The following is a 24,614-nucleotide window of genomic DNA, read 5'->3' on the forward strand; positions in this document are numbered from 1 at the left end:
TATACTTTTTCAGCTGCTCTCGTTTTTACATCCATTATTTTTTGGAACAGATAAATACATCTGACTTTGTTTTTACCTTTAAAATTCATCAAAAATGAATATAAAGAGCGATAGTTTGAACGTTTATTGCCCCTTTAGCAAACAGACGATTTCCATTATCGTATCTGTTTTTGTGTTTCTTGATCTTTGATATGCAATGAAGTATAAAGAATAAAATAATTAATGCAAGTTTCCGACAAAAGCACAGATCCATTGACCATGTACTCAAACTGTATGTAATGCTATTAATTTGAGCGGTGTGTCGAGACAGGAACATTAGCATGGTAAAATAGAAATTCTGGAAATCAATATCAAGCACTAATACTAAAACTTACCTACTCGGTTCCACATTGAATTAATTCGCTGATTAAAATATTGACAATGTCGTCTGCATTGTTTTCCGGGCGAGTCTAATGTGACACGTAGAATGGGCCGGAAATGACAGTCAAGCGTAGAATAGTATTAATCAAAGAGATCAATTAAACCGCAATTTTGCCAGACTTATAATACAATAACCTAAAACAATTATCGGTTAATTCTATTTGTTAAAACTATTATTTATGGGCTACTGATTAAATAAGGAAACAACTGTTAACTAGTTGTTTAGTCGATTAGATGGGATAGTTCGATTGCCGATCTCATATTGCTGTCATAAGTTGTTGCTATATATATATACATTATTTTTTAACTCTGTCTTAAATGTATTCTTCCATGAATCCATGTGCTGCATGCTTGTTCTGGTTAGCGTAGAGGTTTGTACACGTACGCGCTTCTCGCCTGGGCGGCCCGGATTTAAAGGTCAATTTTAATACTTTATAATATTAAAGATAATTGTTTGAGATGCGGAATAAAACTTTTTGCAACAATTAAGCGTTACGCCTTATGCCATAAATCACCAGCTAAATCTTCCAATAACGCACCTTTTTTATAAAAGTTGAACTGACTTATCTCCCTGGCTGTGACGTCATACATGTTCATCCGCTATTTTTTAACAGCGTTAATTATGCACAGACGATCAACTGAATTGCTATTACATCAATACTTTTCTGTACAATTATGGTATTTTCTGACGATTCTGATCATTATGAAGATGAACTGCATGAAATTAGATCGTATATGTACAGTACACGCCGTTGTATCGATTAAAAAAAAATCCCAATTGGACCAGACTCCTTTTCCCAAAATGGTTGGAAAAAGCCCTAAAATGTTCGTTATTAGATTTTTCATCATATATCTAAATTATTGTATTTTTTCTTTGTAAATAAATGAAAGTGAAACAAATCGAATTATTGTAACACATAATTTAACTTACAACAATAATTCTAATCATTTGTACCCATCGATGTAATTACATCGATGCTCTAACTGTTCGTCGCGCAATTTTGTCTAGTTCGTAATCTTTTCCACTTATGCATAGTGCAAATGTTATGTTCAATAAAATTTCAGAAGACAGAAAACACACTACCGTATTTTTCAGGGGTAAAATACGCGACTTTTTTCCGAAGCGTCTTATTTATGGACGAAAATGAAAAACATAATATCCTAATTTTTGCCAAAAGAAAAATGCGCGTGTGATAATCATTAGCGGTAATTTGCCTCTGAATAACCCCCATGTCACTATAAATCGATCATTTAATTGTTTTAATGCAGTTTTATGGCTCGTAATACCAACCACACTAATCCTTATGTGTACTCCTCCACGATAAAATCGTGGTCAGTTACTGATGATAGCAACCGGGTATAATCCTCATGGAAATCGTGCTTTTCATGCATTATATTATCAAAAATATTTTTTGACACGAAAAGCTTTTTAACAAATTAATATTCAATTCATGACAAGCATATTAAAAATATAAATGTTTTGTTGAATTTCCCAATTAGGCTCGAACTACTTACATGTACCCCGGGCACTCATAAGTATACTTACATGTACCGCGGGTACGGTAAATATACTTAAACGTGCCCGGTCGATATTAGATTGTACCCGATTTGTATTCCCGCCAGAAATCCGATCTCTTAATACGCGCTACCGATAACAGTAAAAGGTATTGTTTATCTTAAACAAACTTCTCTTTCAAAAAAAACGTGCTTTTTAGTATGAGTCCCATAATATAGAGGCCATTTAACAGAAAATTGACATAAATGTGACCATAATTAATTTTAAAAAAATAGCCGACAACGACTGATATAGAGTAAAATTCCCGGGTACATTTTAGTTTATTTACCGTACCCGGGGTACAAAAAAGAATACTTTAGAGTACCCGGGGTACATGTAAGTAGTACCCGAGCTTACAATGACCAATCGAGCACCCATAAGAATAACAATTTGTATTCCAAAACACACTTCTGATTGTTTTATGTTAGCCCGCCGTTTACAAATTCTAGCGTCAAATATAGAGTCGGGATTGTTAGCAGATATAAACGGAATATGTCTTCTTATCCAAATTTCAACATGTATTTCACACCCATGCACATGACAGGTTTTTTTAGACGCCGATGATAAAAGGAAACCGTGATCGCACCTAGCTGTAGGCTCCCGCACCTGAATTAGTGATAATTTCGTGTTGTTTATACTTTTCTCAGTTTGTAGCCACGACGAACCCATAATTCATTTTATTTTAATAATTGCCCCATATATGTCTACATGTCGAATTGTATATTGAAACATTAGGCTGCGTCCATTGTGATTTGTCGGCATTTTGTTTCATTTCAGACTCCATGCAGTTCTCAGATCATAATCTCTGCGATTTATTACTCTAACTTGTTAGTTTCTGACCACGCGTGCAACTGAATGTAGCCATCGGATTGTGTTTTATGGCCCAAACAAGCACACAATGGCTTCGACCCGTGTTTTTGATCCCTCAATGTAAGATAAGCACGCGCAGTATTAAATATTATGTTGGTCAGTACAAACGTTCTACGGAAAACCGCAGACGGCCTCTTTGTTTTATTGTCAAATCAAGCCCTGAACATCCAATATCCTGTGTAGACACACACACACACTGTGAATAAGCACGTGCCGTCTGTCAAAACTATGATTTTTATAGATCAGTAAACATATCAAAGTAGCTCACACAGTAAATTCCCGTATACCGGTATTACCTCGGAAACGAGACTTGCTTAAAACATTTAATGTAACGATATTTATTGTCAAAATTATTTCTAAAAACAAATGAGAACCATCCTACATACACCATACACAGACGACACAAAGTATAAATAATTTAACAATTTAAATGCAAACAAATGTTTAAATACAGAAACAACTTGTACATTTTATGATATCTAAATGTAAATTAAGTTGTTATTTGGTCGTTGCAAAATAATATGAATTGTACACGATGATTTCTTTTTGTGCAATCAGTATACTGTGCAATACAAATGTATGCAATTGAATGTAATTGTTCAATAATGAACGAACTAAAAGAGTGTAACGATAACGATACAGCGTGTTTGATTTTTTATTTATTTAAAAGAATAGTAAATGGCGAGATACCCCGTTACTTAAGTTGAAATACAATACGAAACTTTTAATCGATATTTCATCAAATCTTTAAAAAGAAACATATGCCGAAATTCGTTTGATACTTTAGAAAAAATGGAGAAAGGTTGTGTTTATGAATTTTAGCACTGTTTCGTCAATATTTACCAGAATTTAATGTTAAAAATGGATATCGGCCGAATTAGGAATTATCATTGTTTTGACAGATGACATCCAATGGTATTTATATGAAATATGCAGAGAAGCTGAAGAAATGTTAACACAATCGCACATAAGTAAATATATCAGCGTGTTATCTGTATCTGTTTCTAATTTTCGCTAATTTTAAAATTATCCAACATTTGCTAGTATACAATAAATATTTGTAAATATTTTTACTCGAGTAATCGCCCCGTGTAAAGACGCGGCGTGATTCTGCGGATCGATGCCGAGGCAGTAACAGACGCGGCTGTTTTTATTTGGAAAAAAAAACGGTTTGTGTTTGGAAACATGGCTAGCACGACCGATTTTAGTGCACCAAATCTTCTTCAGTTTTTTGTCATTCGAAAATTTTGAAAAAAAAATCACATTATCTTTTCCAGAACGTGAGTTTTGCCAAATGCCGCACAGATAACAATTTTCCCTATTACTGTGAAAACAATTTCAAGAAAATATCAATAAAAACAGAAAAATAAAACCCGAATTCTGAACTATCGCTTATCTTTTAAGAGGACGCGGAAATGTTTGTTCAGCTGTAACGTCACAAAACAGGGGAGAACAGGGAAAAATAGACCAATTCACGCGTGACGTCACGCGCACCTGCGTGTCTTTATCCGTGCTACTCTGGTAGGCAAAAGAAAGACACGATCAAAGGGGAGATATCGAGCACGATATTTATTGTCACGCTCTACATCTATATTAAATACATTATTTAATATATTTTGATATGTATACGATCATTTTTAGATTTAAACATCCCAAAAGTTGTTGTACTTTACTCAAACAAATAAGAATAAAAACAAACAATAAATAGATCGATTCCATGCACACAGCATATATTAACCTACCACTATGATAATCCATAATCCATCTGTTATTAAGTATGTACAATTGCTGCAACTAAAGAACAGGGTCTGAACTAATAACACTTTGTTTATGTGTTAAGGAATCTTTGAGTATCAGATCAAATTTGTTAAATCGTATAACGTAATTTACCCATTGTTCATCTTATGTACCCCAATATACATTTAATTTATTCATACTCGTGTTTGTTGGAATATGTTTTCTGGCGCGTATCAATATCAACCACATGACTGTGATGTTGGCGAGGTACATTTTGCAAGTCAACTAAAAAAAAGTCTTCCAAAACAATGAACTAAATTTTACAATTATATCATTCTGTAATCTGACCATAGCTGATTACATCAATGCACACATTATAAACTCGGTAGTATTATTGGCAAAATATTTTATTTTTAAATGCAAACAGGCAAACGGGAAAAAAACAACACCATAAATAGATTTTCTTGTGTCCTTTTAATATTATAATTTAACAAAAGGAATTAATCGCGACTTTACAAAATAAATTACATATATTGTATATTCGTTGTGCGCTTTTTATGCTCAATGGGTACACCTATCCTAAAAAAAATGTAAATATACTTTGTGACATAGTTTCACCTACCTTAAAGCAACATATATGTATTTTTATTGTTATATACAAAACATATTATGTTGATGATGGGAGTAAAAAGGAAATTACTAAAAAAAGTATTGTCTGTCTGTCTAGGAAAACTAACACTTTGACACATTAAATTAATTTAATTTAATTGGTTTGATTTGATTGTTTGCATCAATCTTTAAATCGTGTTAGCCTTTGTATTCGGGTGTTTAATTGCCCCCTTTGTTCGGCACAAGCCGATTATCTCGTTTTGATCAGATATTGTCCCTACTTAACTAACAGCAAAGTGTCATAAACTACAGCAGGGACCTATACAAACAATAGGTCCCTGACCACAGGTGGTATATGAAAGTCTGGTCATTAAACACAATTGATGGTACCACCATGTCTTCTCTTTCTTGTAGTATTGAGCAGTTATTTGGGGTTGAGTAATATACCGCCAAAGTTCAACTGTTCAATTAGATATGCTACATATCGTAAAAAAAATATAATAATTTGTCCAGTATATATCAACAGAAAATGTACGCTTTGAAGATACTAGCCTGTTTGCCGGTAATTTATAACAAAACGTATTTAATAAATGGTAAATGTACATATAATCATTAAACGTATTTAGCGGGTACCGGTTAATGAAAACTACGTCATTCTGTTTGAAGATTGAATGTTACGGCCATGCACAAACGACATCATGAAAACAAGAAATTACGTATGACTACCGGGGTAAATAATATTTACGAAAAATAAAAAAAACAATGTAGATATATATTATAAAATGTAAGATATTTGTCACTCATATACACGTGTAAAGGAATTTCAATATACATGAATTCACAGGTTTATTTGCATCATGTGAAGTTGTGTTTTTCAGTTGTATATTACGATTCATCTATAGTGTTATTCACCTTAAAAACAAATCATCCAATTTAAAAGAAAATGATCATAACATTTAAATACTGTCATGCACTTCGCTTTTAATAGGGCTTTGTTGTACCGGTATGTCAGATTTTAATGCACCCCTTTTCTTTCACTCATTTTTTTATCACACTTTCATTCTCATACAATTGATAATTATAATTATATAATGGGATGCTTTATTATTTTTTGTAATTTTTGAAGTACTCCTGAAAGAAATACAACGGCTAATGCATAGCTCTGTTTTGTGAAATTGTCGGTGTTTAGTCTTCAGACCACCTAGCTTTACCTTGATGCTAATGACTAACGAGTATATATTTTTTTATAGATAAGAATACATGTATTAATTAAACAATATTGACATTAAAAATGCAATATCTTTAATAGTATTTAGGTGTTATGATGTTGTTGTTAATGTTTTTGATATATTGACTAAACACGTGCCGTTATCTTATATGACATAGTGTTTATCGTAACTGTACCCAGTGCTTTTGCCTACCAGCGCATCGCGCATGCGCGAAAATTCGGAATCAAAACAATAACAATGAATTGGTCTATAAGCGAATCAACGCTTTGCGAGATACGATCATAAACGTCAACAAAATCATCTTTTTCAGATTAAACACAACCCGCAAACGTTATTTTCCCGATAATTTAATCATATTTCAATGTAAATAGCGTTTAATATATTGACTTTGGAATTTCTTTGAAATTGACTTTTAATTCTCCCTCCCGGAAGCATGTGAGTTTTGCTTGGTGGTAAACATACCGGACAGGTGGGGTTTCCTCCTGGTACTCAGGCTCCACCATCCTCCCCACAACTCAAGACCAACCCGAATTATGAATGTTCTTAGAACTTTGAAATACACTTAAAAAACCAGATTCATTATTGTCAGTTTTTCGACCAATGATCTCTCAGAATAGCTCCGCCGAATCTTCCGGTGGAGGAAGGTAACTACAGCTTGGGTTGATCTAACTTCGGTCCCGTTCTGGAAACACTGGGCATAATCCATGTACGTAAAGTGTTATCCCATGCAACTTATAATCCTAGTAGGCTCTTGACTTTAATGAATAAGAATAATAATTAAAGTTAACTACAGCTTGGGTTGAGCTAACTTCGACCCCGTTCTGGAAACACTGGGCATACTCCATGTAAGTAAAGTGTCATCCCAGGTTAGTCCGCACTGGAAACACTGGGCATAATCCATGTACGTAAAGTGTCATCCCAGGTTAGTCCGCATAGGAAACACTGGGCATACTCTATGTACGTAAAGTGTCATCCCAGGTAAGTCCGCACTGGAAACACTGTGCATAATCCATGTACGTAAAGTGTCATTCCAGGTTAGTCCGCACTGGAAACACTGGGCATAATCCATGTACGTAAAGTGTCATCCCAGGTTAGTCCGCACTGGAAACACTGGGCATACTCCATGTACGTAAAGTGTCATCCCAGGTAAGTCCGCACTGGAATCACTGGGCATAATCCATGTACGTAAAGTGTCATCCCAGGTTAGTCCGCACTGGAAACACTGGGCATAATCCATGTACGTAAAGTGTCATCCAAGGTTAGTCCTCACTGGAAACACTGGGCATAATCCATGTACGTAAAGTGTCATCCCAGGTTAGTCTGCACTGGAAACACTGGGCATAATCCACGTACGTAAAGTGTCATCCCAGGTAAGTCCGCACTGGAAACACTGGGCATAATCCATGTACGTAAAGTGTCATCCCAGGTTAGTCCGCACTGGAAACACTGGACATAATCCATGTACGTAAAGTGTCATCCCAGGCTAGTCCTCACTGGAAACACTGGGCATAATCCATGTACGTAAAGTGTCATCCCAGGTAAGTCCGCACTGGAAACACTGGGCATAATCCATGTACGTAAAGTGTCATCCCAGGTAAGTCCGCACTGGAAACACTGGGCATAATCCATGTACGTAAAGTGTCATCCCAGGTTAGTCCGCACTGGAAACACTGGGCATAATCCATGTACGTAAAGTGTCATCCCAGGTTAGTCCGCACTGGAAACACTGTGCATAATCCATGTACGTAAAGTGTCATCTCAGGTAAGTCCGCACTGGAAACACTGGGCATAATCCATGTACATAAAGTGTCATCCCAGGTTAGTCCGCACTGGAAACACTGGGCATAATCCATGTACGTAAAGTGTCATCCCAGGTAAGTCCGCACTGGAAACACTGGGCATAATCCATGTACGTAAAGTGTCATCCCAGGTTAGTCCGCACAAGATGATCAGCGAAGACACTCACCGCCTTAACTGGATTTTTCGACCGAAGAGACTTCTTTAAACGAAGCGTTCAATAAAAGCAAAAAAGTGTCATTCCTGATAAGCCGTGGAAGTCGATCCTATAATAATTGCATGTTTAAATGGGGATATTGTTTTAATTGTGTGTTTATGCACTTCACGTGCATACATTTGTTGGGATTACATTTGGGGCCAGTGGGATCAAGGTAGATGACATTAAAAAAAGTGTTTCCACTTAATAAAATGAAATAAAAATACAGAAATGTGCGATGGACGATGTGTGCCTCGCTACGGTGTCCTTACCAAGAGTGTTTGACGCGCGAAAGAAGCTTTAAATGTTGAAAATGTGCGTCATAGCTGAGATATAGCCCTAAAAGTTATATCATAAAAAACAACGAAGAGAAATAACTCTTATTTAAGAGAGCGTTAGGTTATGTTTCTTGTGCATGGCATTTCTCATCATTGATATTAATACACCCATGAAGATTCATGTTGAAACCAAATATAGTTTCTGAGATAGAGCCCTGGAAAGTTTGTGATATATGGACAGACGGACGGACGGACTGACGGACGGACCATGCCAAATGTATATCCCTCTGCCTTTGCGTGGGATAAAATGAGTATTTTCTCTATTTCTTTTTCTTTCCGCTATTATATTATATTCCGTGCGAATTCTGTTCATTGTCCAATAGCATTCCTCAAAAGCAATCTCGGGTATTTCAATCGACCAATCAAAGCGTACCTCTTACAGCGGCCTTGGTTACCTCTTCAATATGGCGGATTGAAAAGTTGCCAATACAATTCCTAGATAAGAATTGATAGAGAACAATGTAAACTCCTTTGTTTCATTCAAAACAATAGTGCTTATATTTTTGGCTTATAATTCACATTATTTACTCCGTCTAAAGAAAGCCAGAAGTGGTTTCTTTGACGTATCCATCTAGATTCAACTCGTATTCGGTATGAAGAAAATGGTGAGTATTTTTTTTGTTAAAGTTAAGTATACACACAATTGGTTTAGATTTTTAAGAACCTGACACTTCGCAGAGAGAGGCCCATCTTTTAGTTAAAATTGTACTTGTCTTTCGAATTGATTCACTGTTTATGATATTGTATAATAACAACAAGTCAGCAAATCCTGCATTTTGGTACTTTAATGAGACTTGGTGCATTAAATTTTAATTTAAAAGCAGTTATAATATAAATTCATACATGCCAGACGTCTCGATCTTGACAGGACAGTGCTGCTATTTGGGTGTTGGTCACAGCGTGCCGATGTGACTGAATTTGTCCAGAAAATCGTAAAAAAGTTCACAAGACAAATTACAATTTGCTATACAAGCTCCATCTGGGTTAAAATTAATCCCTTTATTGCCCACTGTTAACAAACCATATCTACTAGTCTATTGCACACGTGTTGTTTTTGACACCTTATCAGCAAATAATTGATATTATCGGGTATTCACACCATGTTGTTTTCATGATAGGGGTCGCTTATTGCTAGCGATAGATGCATCATAGTGAATTAAAAGCAGGCTGCTTTTGTATTTAATTGCTCAGATAAAGTACAAAGGTACTATTACACAGTATTCTGTATATTATACCACTCTAGGCTAAAATAAAAGTCAAAACACCAATTTTGTATGTAAAACAAATTGCTTGCTGACCGATACACATTGGTGTTTCACATAATTTACTTTCGTTTTCTACTGATTTTCACAAAATAGTATGTACATATTGCATCAATCTAAATTTAGACTTTATTGATGATTGGTTGAATAAAAACAGAGCTCGATGCTCGCACATCGCATTACACAATTTACATTTGCCTTCGTCCCGAATGGATGTTAAATAGGGGCATGCCCCAGATTTCACGTTATGGAGTCATCCGCATAGTGCACATGTGTGTTTACTTCCGGAAAATAGAGAACGTTTTTGTTCACAAATTTTATTAACCCATTATTCGTCATTATTGGGCAGAAAGTATGAGATTGTGTAAGACATATACTGATTTCTGACTACAGTAAAGGTGGCATGATTGATTGTTTTAGGTGTCCTGCTTTTTGGTCAAATGTCCCGACTTTTTTAATGGAATGTCCCAATTTGGATCTTAAACAATTCTGGCATTCTGGTATGATGCATTGCCAAATTTATTTGTCAACATTGTGAAGTTATGTTAGACAGCCAGACTGAAAATCAGACAATCTCATGAACTGTAAAATGACAATATTCTCAAATTAGTGGTTGGCATCAGTCATTTTGAAGAGTCTGGATTTATGATAAATGAATGTAACCTGAAATGGCATTGTCACGGTTTTGAATGTCAATGTTCTTTCTTCTTTTAGAGCAATACCAGGGACTCCCCAGGTGTTAGTTCACCCGCTATGGAATCAACAGTGTCTGATGATACACCGGTAAACTAATAAACATTTCATTTTGTTGACTTGATATTTTAAATTCTTTATTACTTGGATTATTCAATTATTCAGCTTAACTCACTGAAAATTTACTGGAAGTACTGTATACTTGATATTTTTACTTATTTCATACTTTGATTAATTAATATTTCAGCTTAACTCACTGGAAGTTTTTCAATAATGCAACTTATAATCCTAGACTAAGTATTTTTTTTTATTCAAGCAATCATTCCTGTCAAAGATTTATACAAAATGTAGTTTAAATACATTTATATTGAGTGGTTAAGCAGTAAGCTATTCAATAAAGCATTCAGTAGGAATAGAAGTGTGTGCACTGATAAAAATTAGGAGACTTTTTCCCTGCTTTCTTAGCAGCACCGTGCTCATTTAAGCGTCAATCTGGGAAAATGTGGGTAACTGCACATGAGCAAAGTGTCCTTCCAGATTATTACGTGCATACCGCACATGCCAATCAGGGACAGTACCATCCGCTTTTTTTGTATTTTTTGTTTACAGGAAATCTTTTCTTAACAAAAATCCAGTCTCAGCAGAAATTGTTGCCTTGATTATTCTGTGCGGACTGCTCAGGCTATCTGGGTCGATACTTTACCCACATGCATTAAGCTAGGTTTTCCCAGAGCTTGGCTCATATATTTACTGTAGGGTGTAGTAAGGCTTGTTAAAGGGATTTGCACTGATTTCTGAAATTATTCTAATGTGAAGTGCGTACACATTAGACACATGCATTAAGTCCAGATTTCTCATTTTGTTACTATACCTTTTATGTTGTAGGTTGCCAGCCCAAGGGAGGGCCCTTTTGACCAGTCCCAGTCTCAGAAGCTTGAAGGCGTCACACAGATACATGCGGCTGCTGTGAACGGGGACAAGGCCTGGCTTGCAAGAGTCATAACAGGTAAGTTATTAAAATGTATGTTTGTAAGCCTGTACAACTAGACCATGAGGATGGTTTAAAATGAGACAATCTGGCCTTGTTCGGGGAAAACTGGGATTAATGCATGTGCATAAAGAGTCATCTTAGTTTAGCTTTTGCAGTCCGCTCAGGCTTGTCACAGATAACACTTAACTGGATTTTCAATAGAAGTGATTAACCTTAACATGAAGATTGAAACAAAATTGGACAGTTTTTTCTCTAATTGGCCTGTGCAAACTGCATGGGTAATCATTAACAATACTTTACGCACATGCATTGAGCCGTGTTAATGTTTTCCCAGCACAAGGGTTAATTGTATGATGCAGGTTGACATTTATGTGCCGTGCTTAAGGGCATGAATAGAAAGTACAGGTTTTCATCAATCAATACGTGTCATAAGTCAAAATTGACAAGCGCTTATTGTAAGGTATGACACTATATACAAATACTTTATGTAATGAAGTATTTCTTGTTTATAATTTAAGCACTTTTCTAATAAATAGTGATGTATTTTACAAGTATAACGCACACACAATTTGCTAATGCCAAAATGGAGGAAAACAGTTTTCTAATAAAGGAATCTGATTTTAAATTGGCAACCAGTTGATTATTGCACAATTAATTGATCGCATGACTAAAAATTGATCAATATTACTGAATAGATAACTGTTATATAAGTATATTCAAAATATTAATACTGCACATAATACACGGTAAAGGACAGTAATGCGTATTACGGGTATTATTTATTAAGTACTTGTAAACAGCACAAATTCCAAATTACCATTCTCATAATTCGCCCCCCCCCAAAAATGTATCAATATCGTTCCAAAGCACATAATCAGCAAGTGAACAAATAAAAGGAGCACTGAAACATTTCAGCAAAAAGGCATGTACAATAATATTTAGGTGGGTTTGTGCAATTAAATACCAAGACTGTTTATTTCCCATGCTTAGGATTGCACAATACAAAATGTACTACTTTTCCTTATGTCAGTTTGTTCATGATTATTATTCCCAAGTTTCCCTGTACCCGTACTTTCCGAATCGGGCAAAAACAATTTGCTGATTTCTGGTGTGTTTTTCATGCAGCCAACATCGGAACTGGCCTACTGGACGCCGGGGACCAGTTCGGCCGCACCCCCCTGATGTTCTGTGTGCTGGCTGACCGACTGGAGTGTGCCGAACTACTGCTGAAGGCTGGGGCGCAAACCAACATGAAGGACAAGGGGGGAAGGACCGCCCTGCACTGGGCAGCACACAAGGTTTGATCCTGAGCTTTATTTGAGCCTGAGCTTTATTTGACCCTTAGCTATATTTGACCCTGAGCTATATTTGACCCTGTGCTTTATTTAACCCTGAGCCATATTTGATCCTGAGCCATATTTGACCCTGAGCCATTTTTGACCCTGTGCTATATTTGACCATGAGCCATTTGTTATCATAAGCCATATTTGAACCTGAGCTATATTTTACCATGAGCATTATTTGATCCTAAGGCAATAAGATCAACAATTGATAAAAAATAGTTGTCATGAAGTATAATTTGTCACATGGTCAAATGGTGAATATCTTTACAGAATGGTGAAAATTGTGGAGAAAGCCAAGTGTTTCCCAATGACAGCTACTACTATCTCGTTGTTACAGGGCAATGTTCGCTTGATCAAGTTGCTGCTATCGAAGGGTGCAGACTGCCATATGAAGGATAACGAAGGCCAGACCGCTGTGCACCTGTGTACGAGACACAAGTCACCCAAGTGCATGACTCTGTTGCTACGGCAGCTGTCGCCGGGCGAGATTGACGATCAGGATAGAAACAAGGTATGACATGAGATCGTCTTAGTTAACAAAAATGTAATATTTCAGTTATGATTCTACATGGCTACATGATTGTTTGCCCTTTCTTGGTTGCCAAGTAGTTACAGGTAATTTGTTTTCCATGATAACATTGTTTCGTCCAACACTTTTTCTCACATGGTTAAGTACTATTGACAAAAACTGTTATGCAGATTAATTGATTTTAAAAAAAGCCAAAATGATTGATGTGTAACACAATGCGAACGATATTCAATGATTTATTGAAAAATAAATATAGTTCTGAAATAGGGTTTCAATTGAAGCAAAATTCTGATTTTTGCAAGCGTTTTGTAATTTTCACCTTTATGACTCCTATTTACTAATTTCCTTGCATCATTTATGTGCAAATGCTATTAGAAAGCTCTGTATTTTCAGAACACGGCTGATTTTGATTGAAATGCGTGTGTGTTAAGTGTTGCCCCAAACCAACCTGTGCAGTACACACAGGCTTTTAATCAGGGATGACACTTTATGCTTTCATGAAACTCTTTTATTTGAAGGAAGTCTCTTATTAGAGGAAATACAGTGTAGGCTGTAAATGCCAGCCCTGATTTGTCTGTGTAACACTACTCACATGCATTAAGCACTGTTTTCCTATAACAAGGCTGATTTTGATTGAAATATAAAGCATATGCTGCCTTATACGACCTTGTGCATTACAGTTCCTTTATGAAAAATGGCTCCCTGCCCTTTTCAATTCCTAGCTGGAGAACTGGACATATCATCTTATATGTAGCTCTGTCGTAGATTGTAACTTTCAATAAAGAATGAAAAATAATTTGCATTTTGTTTGTATTTTTTTCAGAGAACAGCATTACACTGGGCTGCATCATATGGGAATTTAGAACATGTGAAAATGCTGATCAAGCAGGTTTGTGAAAAAAACTAGTCTACCTATGTCAGCATGTGTTTAACCCTTTCCTGCTTAGAAGCAAAGTGAAATTTGATTTGTGCAACCAGCATAAAACCAGAACAGCCTGCGAATAACTGGCAGTCTGTTCAGTTATGATGCTGTTTGCTGCTCATAAGTATCGGAGGGCTACACCTGAAAGCGTTAAAATGTAAATTTAAATTTAATTATAATTTTCTAAGGGATTACAAACGTGTCAAAGAGCGTATCTGAATGGTAAAGGGTTAACCCTTTACCACTTAGATAAGTATTGTGACGCATTTTTAGTCCCTTAGAAAGTTATATTTAACATATGACCTTTCTTACTAGATTATAGTTTTTAAGGATTCATTTCCAACCCTTAGATACTGATGAGCAGCAAACAGCATGAAACTTTAACAGACTGGGAGTTACTCGCAGGCTGTTCTGGTTTTATGCTGTTTGCACATAGCCCTTTTCACTTTTCTGAGTGGGGAAGGGTTAATAATTGTGTAGCCTATAGGATTGGTTAGATCTTGTTTGGTTGATAATGTGAGAATATAATGTCAAGTTAGTTTAAGTAGCGTAGAATTTAAACTTCATTTTTGCCTATCAAAAAATATAGTAATTGAACATGAAAGTTAAACAATATACCAATTAAATGTTATATTTTATGTGCAGTCTTGTATAGGGCACGTCAGTTACTTGGTTAAGAAGTAATTTCAGTCAAAGTACATGACCACAATGTTTGTGATATTGAACAGAGGTCAGGCTAATGCTAATTTATTGTATAATCAATGTATGAATTATGTTCTTTCAACAATAACTTCAGAGGAGTTTGAACTATGCGTGATAAAAGATTGGGTAAAGACTCTTGAAAATGATGCAGAACTTTAGATCTAACCCTTTTTTCAATATGTATGTAAGGTAATTTTTTTTTACATTTGTAACTATTTTTAAGCCCCCTTTCGAAGAAGAGGGGGTATATTGCTTTGCTCATGTCGGTCGGTCTATCGGTCCGTCCACCAGGTGGTTTCCGGATGATAACTTAAGCACGCTTGGGCCTAGGATCATGAAACTTCATAGGTACATTGATCATGACTCGAAGATGACCCCTATTGATTTTGAGGTCACTAGGTCAAAGGTCAAGGTCACGGTGACCCGAAATATTAAATGGTTTTTGGATGATAACTCAAGAATGCATACGCGGCCAACAGGGCGAGCTCTGAACAATATCCAGGGGTGTGATTTTTCCGCGGATTTCCGCGGATCGGGTTGTCCCTGATGTCACTTCTGAGATTTGCGTAAATTCGTTTTAAAACATGTCGGGGAGAGGGGCTACCACCGATTCCGCGGACGTATTTCATAAGCGGCCCGAAATATCCGCGGCCACGAAATCTCTCCGCATTTCATACTGGTAGATTCTGCCTAAGCATTTTTAAAACGAGCCATATAATTGGCTGTCGTTTCCCAATCTTCCAATTAATATTGTGTTCTTAAAATGCACTCTGTGATTTGTTTGCAAATGGCGCCGTTGTGAAGAGAAAATTAAGATTATTGAAATAACAAATAGCAATCAAATAAACGACTGACATCACCTAGTCTGATAGGAATAATGAAATGTGTTTGTAAAAAAAGACTACGTTTTAGATACAAGCAACACATATTTTGTTAAGAAATGTGCCCACTGAATTTGTGTCACGGAAACCAGTGTTTGCAAATTGGAGTTTAGTCTACTCGCGAAGTAAAACAATTTAGAAGAGTATCGTTCGAACATGGAAATAGACAAACATGATTTAATTTTTATACCCCACATTATACCCCCCTCTAACCCCCCATCCCCCCTACCACCAACCCCCCTTTTTTTAAACATCTAATAAATAACCACACCCCACATTATACCCCCTCGCACTCCCCCCTCCCCCCCTCGCCCCCCCAATTTTTTTTTAAAACATCTAATAAATTACCACACCCCACATTATACCCCCCTCTCACTCTCTCTTGATCATGACTGGCAGATGACCCCTATTGAATTTCAGGTCACTAGGTCAAAGGTCAAGGTCACAGTGACTCGAAATAGTACAATGGTTTCCGGATGATTACTTACATTAGGTCAAAGGTCAAGGTCACAGTGACAAAAAACATATTCACACAATGGCTGCCACTACAACTGACAGCCCATATGGGGGGCATGCATGTTTTACAAGCAGCCCTTGTATTATTTGTGATTGGAAATAAAATATGTTTAAAGTATTCAGGATAAACGCTCAGACATTTCTCTTTTTCATCTCAGGACTCCAACATAGGCATCCCGGACATTGAGGGAAAGACGCCACTCCACTGGGCAGCCAGTAGTCGAGACGCGGAGGCTGTCAACTGCGTCAGGCTTATCTTGGTAACTGTTACTAATTTTGATTACTGTGGCATATTTTGGTTATTATTGCTCGTTTTGGTAACTGTGGCTCTTTTGGTAGCTGTTGCTCATTTTGAAAGCTGTGGCACATTTTGGTTACTGTGGCTCATTTTTAGCTGATGTCATTGTCCTCTCTCCGTCTTGCGTGCGTCCTACGTGCGTCCTACGTGCATGCGTCCGTGCGTTAACTTTTTCTTTAAACATCTTCTCCTAAACTACTGGTCCAATTCTGAAGAAATTTTTTCAGGAATGTTCCTGGGGTGAACCTCTTTCAAATTTGTTCAAACTATGCACCTGGGGTCAAATTTAACCCTGCCCCGGGGGTAAAAAAAATGAAAATTTTCTTATATAAGGCCTATTTTGTGAAAACTTTAAAAATCTTCTCGTCCATAACTATTGGGCCTTTGGCTACCAAATTTGGTATGTAGTGACATCTTTTAGTCCTCTACCAAGTTTCTTCAAATTATGCCCCTGGGGTCAAATTTGACCCAGTCCCGGGGGGTCATTAAAATTGAAAATGTGCTTTATAAGGCCTATTTTGTGCATACTTAAAAAAATCTTCTTGTCCATAACCGTATGGCATAGGGCTTCCAAATTTGGTATGTAATGACATCTAATAGTCCTCCACCAAGTTTGTTCAAATTAAGCCCCTGGGATCAAATTTGACCGCTCCCCAGGGGTCACAAAATTGAACATATGCTTATATTGGGCCCATTTTGTGCAAACTTTAAAATCCTCTTGTCCATAACCATTGGGCCTATTTCTACCAAATTCGGTATGTGGTGACATCTTATATTTCTCTACTTAGTTAGTTCAAATTATTTCCCTGGGGACAAATTTGACCCTGCTCCAGGGGTCACAAAAATGAACATATGCTTAAAGGCTCTATAAAGGTGAAGATACGTAATTATTTACGGATTTTTAAATATTTTTTTCATATTTTATTTTTAAAGGTAATCAAAAAACAATATATATATGCTATTGGACATAATAATAAGAAAAAGAGTAAAACAACTTGTTTTGAGCTCAAAATAAAGTGTCCTCCAAGTCAATTGTGTTTACAAACAATCAGTTTATTTACATTGCTGTTTACTCGCGAAAAAGAAAGTGAAAGTGACTCAGGTCACCATAAATATAACGATGATTTTTAAAGTTTTCCGGTATCACTCACAAAGTAGGTCTCTTCTAAATGGTTAAAATGTTTGTAGTGATCTAATAAGTTACTTTCTGCTGGTGAAAAGTTGTTAAAATATAATTAATTAGGGATGTCAACGAATATCCGAATATCCGAATATTCGGTCCCGGACCGAATATTCGGATACTATTTTCCGAATCGAATATTCGGAATAAAAAAATCAAATTACATCGAGTAATTTCAAAGACTTTGTATTCGTGAAATTTGCTTCAAACATTGTAAAAAAGTTGTTCCTCGTGTCATAATGTTTAGTCCGGATAATTCGTCGCTATGGTGATGACAGTATACCGGTCATTAATCCCGCTAATTGCCGAACAAAGACAGTCACTATGTGTCAAAATTATGATAGGTTCAAATCGCATCGGCAATCAAAACACCGACCTGCAATTGATCCAATGACTCGAATTACATTTAAAATTATCAAAGATTAAATGAGTAAAGGAAAAGCCGACTTGGTGTAAAAAACAAATAAGACCGTATGGAAATTTAAACACCGACCCGTCTTGATCTAATAACTCTAATTACATTTAACATGATCAACGATTAAATAAGTAACGGCAGTGCCGACTTGGTGTGAAAAATAAAAAAGATCGTATGGTTATAATCACGTTGTCCAAAAGCTTTTAGAAAATAATTTACTCAACCTCTAATGAGTATTTGCGTATCGTATGGTCCAAACTTTAATTAATTACTCAATATTCAATCAGGTATTATATTTAAAGAAATGTTTTTGGTATTTCGCCCTCATTTAATTGAAAAAACATTTGTATTATCATTGCTACACGCATAAAGTAAATCTCTGTCCAATCAAAATGCCACCTACACCTTCCGCTGCTTGGAAGTATTTCACGAGATCATCCGATAAGAAGTCGGCAACGTGTAACTTGTGTGGAGTTAATCTTACGTGCATCCAGGCCGGTACGACGTCCAATCTTCTCAATCATATTAGTAACAAACATCCATCTTCTGCATCTTCGAATGATGCTGGGGACTCTAAGAAACAGTCGGCAATGTCATCGTTTTTGAGTACTCCTAAGAAAGTGTGTTTCCGAAAGTGAACGGCTTACATGTGCTATTGCGGAGAAATAGACTCTCCAGTGATCTGGTCGACGCAATCGTGTTTTCAAATAAGAACAATGTTCATGTGCCCAGTGACGCCGATCCGAGTGACTTTTAAATGTGGCAACGATGTTTTATTTGCATGTGTTCGCTATGTAAATAATACGTTTAAGTTCAGTTTAAATTATTTATAGATCTAACTGTTTTGTCTTGTAATTATTTTGTCGTCATGTAAATATAATGTTTCTCGTTCTAGGGTTGATGTACAATATTAAAGCACGTGTTCGCTATGTAAATACTACGTTTAAGTTCAGCTTAAATTATTTATAGATCTAACTGTTTTGTTATGTAATTAATTTGTCGTCATGTAAATATTATGTCTCTCGTTCTATTGTTGATGTACAATATTAAAAGTTTAAAAACAGTTTTAGTCGTTCAATTTTAACAATTTGCAACGGCAATGCTGTGTCAATATTTAGTCACTTCCGGGGAACTTCCGGTAAAAACGAAAGTAGAATTCATGGAGTAATGGTACGGTATACAAAGTTGAATTTTTTCTAACAGATGTTGACCGAATATCCGAATATTCGTTCGGAAGGATGACCGAATATCCGAATACCAATATCGGTATTTGTTGCCATCCCTAAAATTAATATAGAATTTTCTTTCGGCTATTTTAAGCATATGTCAACACTCTGAGGCTTCACATCACATTAGTTGCAAAAATGTAAACATTTCTTCCAATTATGAAACAGGTTTATCTTCCATAATTCTTGACAATGTTGTACCTAAGCTGTGTTATTAGCAGTTTTTATGCAAGAGAAACTGAAATCCGGTAAAAATTAGACCAATTGATATGCATAATAATTTTATTTGTGACCTTTATAGAGCCTTTAAATAAGGCCTATTTTGGGCAAACTTTAAAATTCTTCTTGTTAATAATTAAAGAGCCTAGGGCTACTAAATTTGGTGTGTAGTGATATCTAATAGTCCTCTACCAAATGTGTTCAAATTATTTCCCTGGACTCAAATTTGACCCTGCCCCAGGGGTCATAAAACTGAACATATGAAGTTTACCAGGGGAGATTACTGCAGCCGTATGGCTTTGACCAACAACAACAACATCTTGTAAACATGAGATAAAACCCTGTCATTTAGTGCCATTTTAGATCAGATGGTGACTGCTTACAAAGGAATTGAAGTAAAAAAAAGTGTTATGAATGGTTTTCTTATAAACGGGTTTTATTTAAATATGTCGAAAGGGAACATATATCCGGATAAAAATATTTCAGATGACATGTTAATTTCATGTATTTTTTGTAGTGTTTAAACCAGTTAAATATATCTTATTGATTTTAAAAACACAACTTCCATGAATATAATTATTTCAAGAAAAGTCAATATATGATACTGCATGGTAAACTCAAACTTTGTATCCAAGAGAAGGTGTTGGAAATAATGAAGTGCAATGTTCTTAACTGTAATCTTGCGCAGTTAAGGGTCAATTGGTTTAGAAACATGTTCTTTTATAAATTGACAACATAATATCTAAATTTATAATGGAAATAATAAATTCATGTGCTTATTAACACAAAAATATCTGAGTAATTCAGTGAAGAACTGTCCGATTTGATTTCAAAACAAACATGACTCACCTCATTTTTAAACTATCACCGTGTACGGTAATCTTGCGCACTTTCTGTAATGACCGCGTTTAGGCAAAATTGTAGACATATGGTCCAATTATTGACAAAAAAACATTCCAGACAAATATTTTTAAAATCAGTTTGTAAAACTATTGAAATTAAATGTGGATTTCTAGTGCAGTTTTTGTACACTACAAATCAACAAATCAACAAATAATATAGTCACTAGTAATAGTGGGCAATTAATAAAAAAGTACCGGTATGCGTAAAAAAAATGTTTATGCATAACAGGTTTGATTTTACCACGATCATGCTTCCATAGTTTATTGAAAATATCAAAACTAGGGCATTGTGCATGCGGAGATCATACCAAATTGGTTTGACAGAATGGCGTGAAATAATGACTACAGGAATTAATTGACCATGTCGGTCTGATGCGATATGTTTTCATGGCCAAAACACCATAACTGATCGGATATTGTGCAATGGAATGCTAAATTACACGTTGGATTTATGAATTCTTAATTTAAAGTATGAAAACGCTAAAGACTGCAGGGAATTTGTGATTCATTTCGAATTTTTCGTAGTGGGCCAGTGTTAACGATGTATAGGGATGACGCAACCGGTGTTTAAATGTAATGATCAAATTTTATTTTGCATGGAATATGTACCTTTTAAATCTGTTAATTATTAAAAATGTGAAATTCCATCTTTCATCACTAAAGAAAACCATTTGTCGTCTGCGAGATTCGCAAATGCGAAGTGCGCAAGATTACCAGTCGCGCAAGAATACCGGACTGAACTGTATGCTGCTTTTTAATAACTAATGATTCATTATTCCATTTGTGAATCGTGACTCATGAATTGTGGATATTATTGTCAATTGCTCAACGATCCATATATATTTTGGACCATTTTATAATTTTCTTAATACAAGTTATGAATTGATCTTATAAGTCAAATTTATTACTTAATTAAATACATTTATAAATAGAAGAAATAATCTGTAGATTATCATAATATTCTCAGGCCTGTTGGTCTTAGGGATGTGTGGGTTGTTAATTATATTTTGAGATGATTCTTTACAAAGAAAGATGCTACTATTGTATTTGTTATAAATGTGTGAAATACTCTAAGAAGGAACCAGAGATTATTAACCCTTTACCAAACACTAACAGGATTTTACGGGTTTGTAGCTGACAACTTTATAAATAATTGTGATAAAAGGAGAAATTGCTCAAGATGAGCAATGTCTCCTTTTATCACAATTATTTCAGAATACCCTAACTGATCATTTCCTTGATATTCCATTACAATTTAATTGTCGTCTGCAACCTCTTTCAAATTTGGAAAGTCCAAAATGTGTCATTTGGTAAAGGGTTAAGGCATTTTGATTCCTATGGGTCTTGTGAATCTGTTTCAAATCAAATGCGTAGATTTGATCTTCAGCATCTAAAAATATGTGAAATAGAAAGAATGACAATATCTTTTGGAGAGATAAATGTACCTACGTTATAAGCATAGGACCTGTGCAACAAGTCCCGGGCTTTTTAGTCTGTTTAGTTAACACGGTAGTAACTTTTTCCATATATAAAAATGCTCACCCTTCCAACTTTTAAGTGCCCAGTGTGACGAGGGATAGAAAGAGAAAGTCACATTCTTGATTACGTTTCAACCCATGCACATTGCACGTTTTTTTCACATAAAAAACAGTGGAGCGATACAGGGCCATCATGGCCCTCTTGTTGGTAACTGTGGCACATTTTGGTTACTGTGGCTCATTTTGGTAGCTGTTGCTCATTTTGGTAACTGGGTTATTTTGATAACTGTGGCTCATTTTTGGTTACAGTAGCTCATTTTGGTAACTGTGGCTCATTTAAGTTACAATGCCTCATTTTGGTAATTGTGGCTCATTTATAGTAGCTGTGGCTCATTTTGGTAACTTGCTCATTTTGGTATATGTAGCTCATTTTAGAACTGAGGCTAATTTTGGAAACTGTGGCTTTTTTTTGATGCCAGTAGCTCATTTTGGTAACTGTGGCTCTTTTTGGTAACAGTTGCTCATTTTGGTAAGAGTGGCTCATTTTGGTAACTGTCATTGGAAGATGTAAATAAAAATGACATTATTCTGTTGCATTATGTTTAGTCATTCACACTTAAGTTGTGTGTTTATATGCAAATTATATTGTGACACAAAATTCATAACAGTGAGACTTAAATTCCAAATAAGATTTTAACACAGATTCCGTAAAAGTGGAAATTGTCATCCCTGATTAGCCTGTGTGGACTGCACAGGCTTATCTGGGATGGCACATAACGCTCGTGCATTAAGCCCAGTTTTTTTCAGAGTGAGTCTCAATTAGAATTTGCATATTTAAACAAATTAATTAAATTTAATTGAACTTGTTTTTATTGAACCAGTTTTCCCATATTATTTCGTAGGACACGACCCCGAGTGTTATAAACTGGCAGGATTATGAGGGAAGGACTGCCTTGCATTTAGTTGTCGCTGATGGTAACGAGGCAGTCGTAAAGGCTCTGGTGAGTATAGTACCAGCCTGTTCTAACAACCTTTTGAAACATTGTTCTAGGAAAACAGGGCTGGTATTCATGAAACACCTAAGGGTAAACTTAAGAAAATCCCTTAAATAATTAAAAATTCCTTAATTCTTTTGCTCTTTCATATTGGTGTCTTTTTTATTTAATTGGTTTATTTAAGTAAATTTTGCATAGAAGAACAGAATTTTGGCATTACAAAACTGAAATCATTAGAACTTCAATAGAAAATTGAAATTTGAAATTTTCCCTTAAATCCAACTTATATAAAGATTTGCCTTAGAAGCTTTATGAATATGGACTTCATTCATGTGCCCAAAGTGTGGTCCCGTACAGATACAACACTTTCGGCCTAATCTGGAGCAACACATTACACGCATGATTAAAGCCGAGTTTTCCCAGTACACAGGCTTGTTTTAACCCTTGAACACTCAGAAACCCACTTTGACCCATTTGAATCAAATTTAATTTAAGCCCTTTCTAAATATATTCAAGTTTTAAAGGCTACATTTTCAAACCTTAGATATTGAAGGAGCAGCAAACAGCATAAAACCTGAACAAACTTTGAGTTACTGTCAGGCTGTTCTGGTTTTATGCTGTTTGCACATAGCCATTTTCACTTTGCATCTGAGTAGGAAATGGTTAAGTGACTACCTGCATTAAGTGACATAAGTACAGTCCTCTTGTCCTGTTTTCAATATGTCTCAGCTGTGTTAAACAACTACCTGTATTCAGTGACCAACAACAGCCATTTTTGATACCAATAAACAAAGACGTGTGTATTAAATGATCATTTTTGACTTGCTTAGGCGGATATTGATACTCTATCGCTAGGCTACAGAGGCGCTAACAAGTTGAAGGTGTGATCAAACAAGCATGGCTTAATTGAATGTATTTTTATTTTCATGTATGCGTCAAATTATGAGATATATACTTACAGTCGGCTTGTTAATTGCCAATCTAATATGTCGTTATATGAAATAAACAGACTTAAAACATAAATTTAAATTAATTTGATATGATTGCCAATGATGTTTTATGAGCAACATCTATGCAATTTTAGCAAAATTTTGATGTTACTTAGCAACTTTTTGAATATTTTTTTAAATTATTTATTGGTTCATATGTAGATATAAAAAACAGGTCATGTGATGAAATTATCCAATCAGAATAACGTCTTTGCTTTGGATTTTAATACTTAAGGGATTGATTCAGAAATTGGGAATTCTTCCATCATACCTTCTTTACATTCTTAAAAGTTTTTTTTAAAGCCATGCTATTTAAAGTGAT

General features: G+C 35.6%; 2 protein-coding genes across 2 annotated transcripts in view; both read left to right on the forward strand.

Moving 5' to 3' along the window:
* The window catches only part of LOC127849000 (inversin-like), a 166,473-nt gene that overhangs the window by 123,017 nt on the left and 18,842 nt on the right, over positions 1-24,614 (forward strand). The gene's annotated exons all lie outside the window — the stretch shown is intronic.
* LOC127847286 (inversin-like) overlaps positions 9,274-24,614 on the forward strand; it is a 358,521-nt gene continuing 343,180 nt past the window's right edge. The window contains 1 exon segment of the mRNA XM_052379100.1: positions 9,274-9,356. Within this exon segment, the coding sequence (XP_052235060.1) occupies positions 9,345-9,356 (12 nt within the window). The 5' untranslated portion in view covers positions 9,274-9,344.

The sequence above is a fragment of the Dreissena polymorpha genome, chromosome 10 (assembly GCF_020536995.1).
Source record: "Dreissena polymorpha isolate Duluth1 chromosome 10, UMN_Dpol_1.0, whole genome shotgun sequence".
NCBI classification, from domain to species: domain Eukaryota; kingdom Metazoa; phylum Mollusca; class Bivalvia; order Myida; family Dreissenidae; genus Dreissena; species Dreissena polymorpha.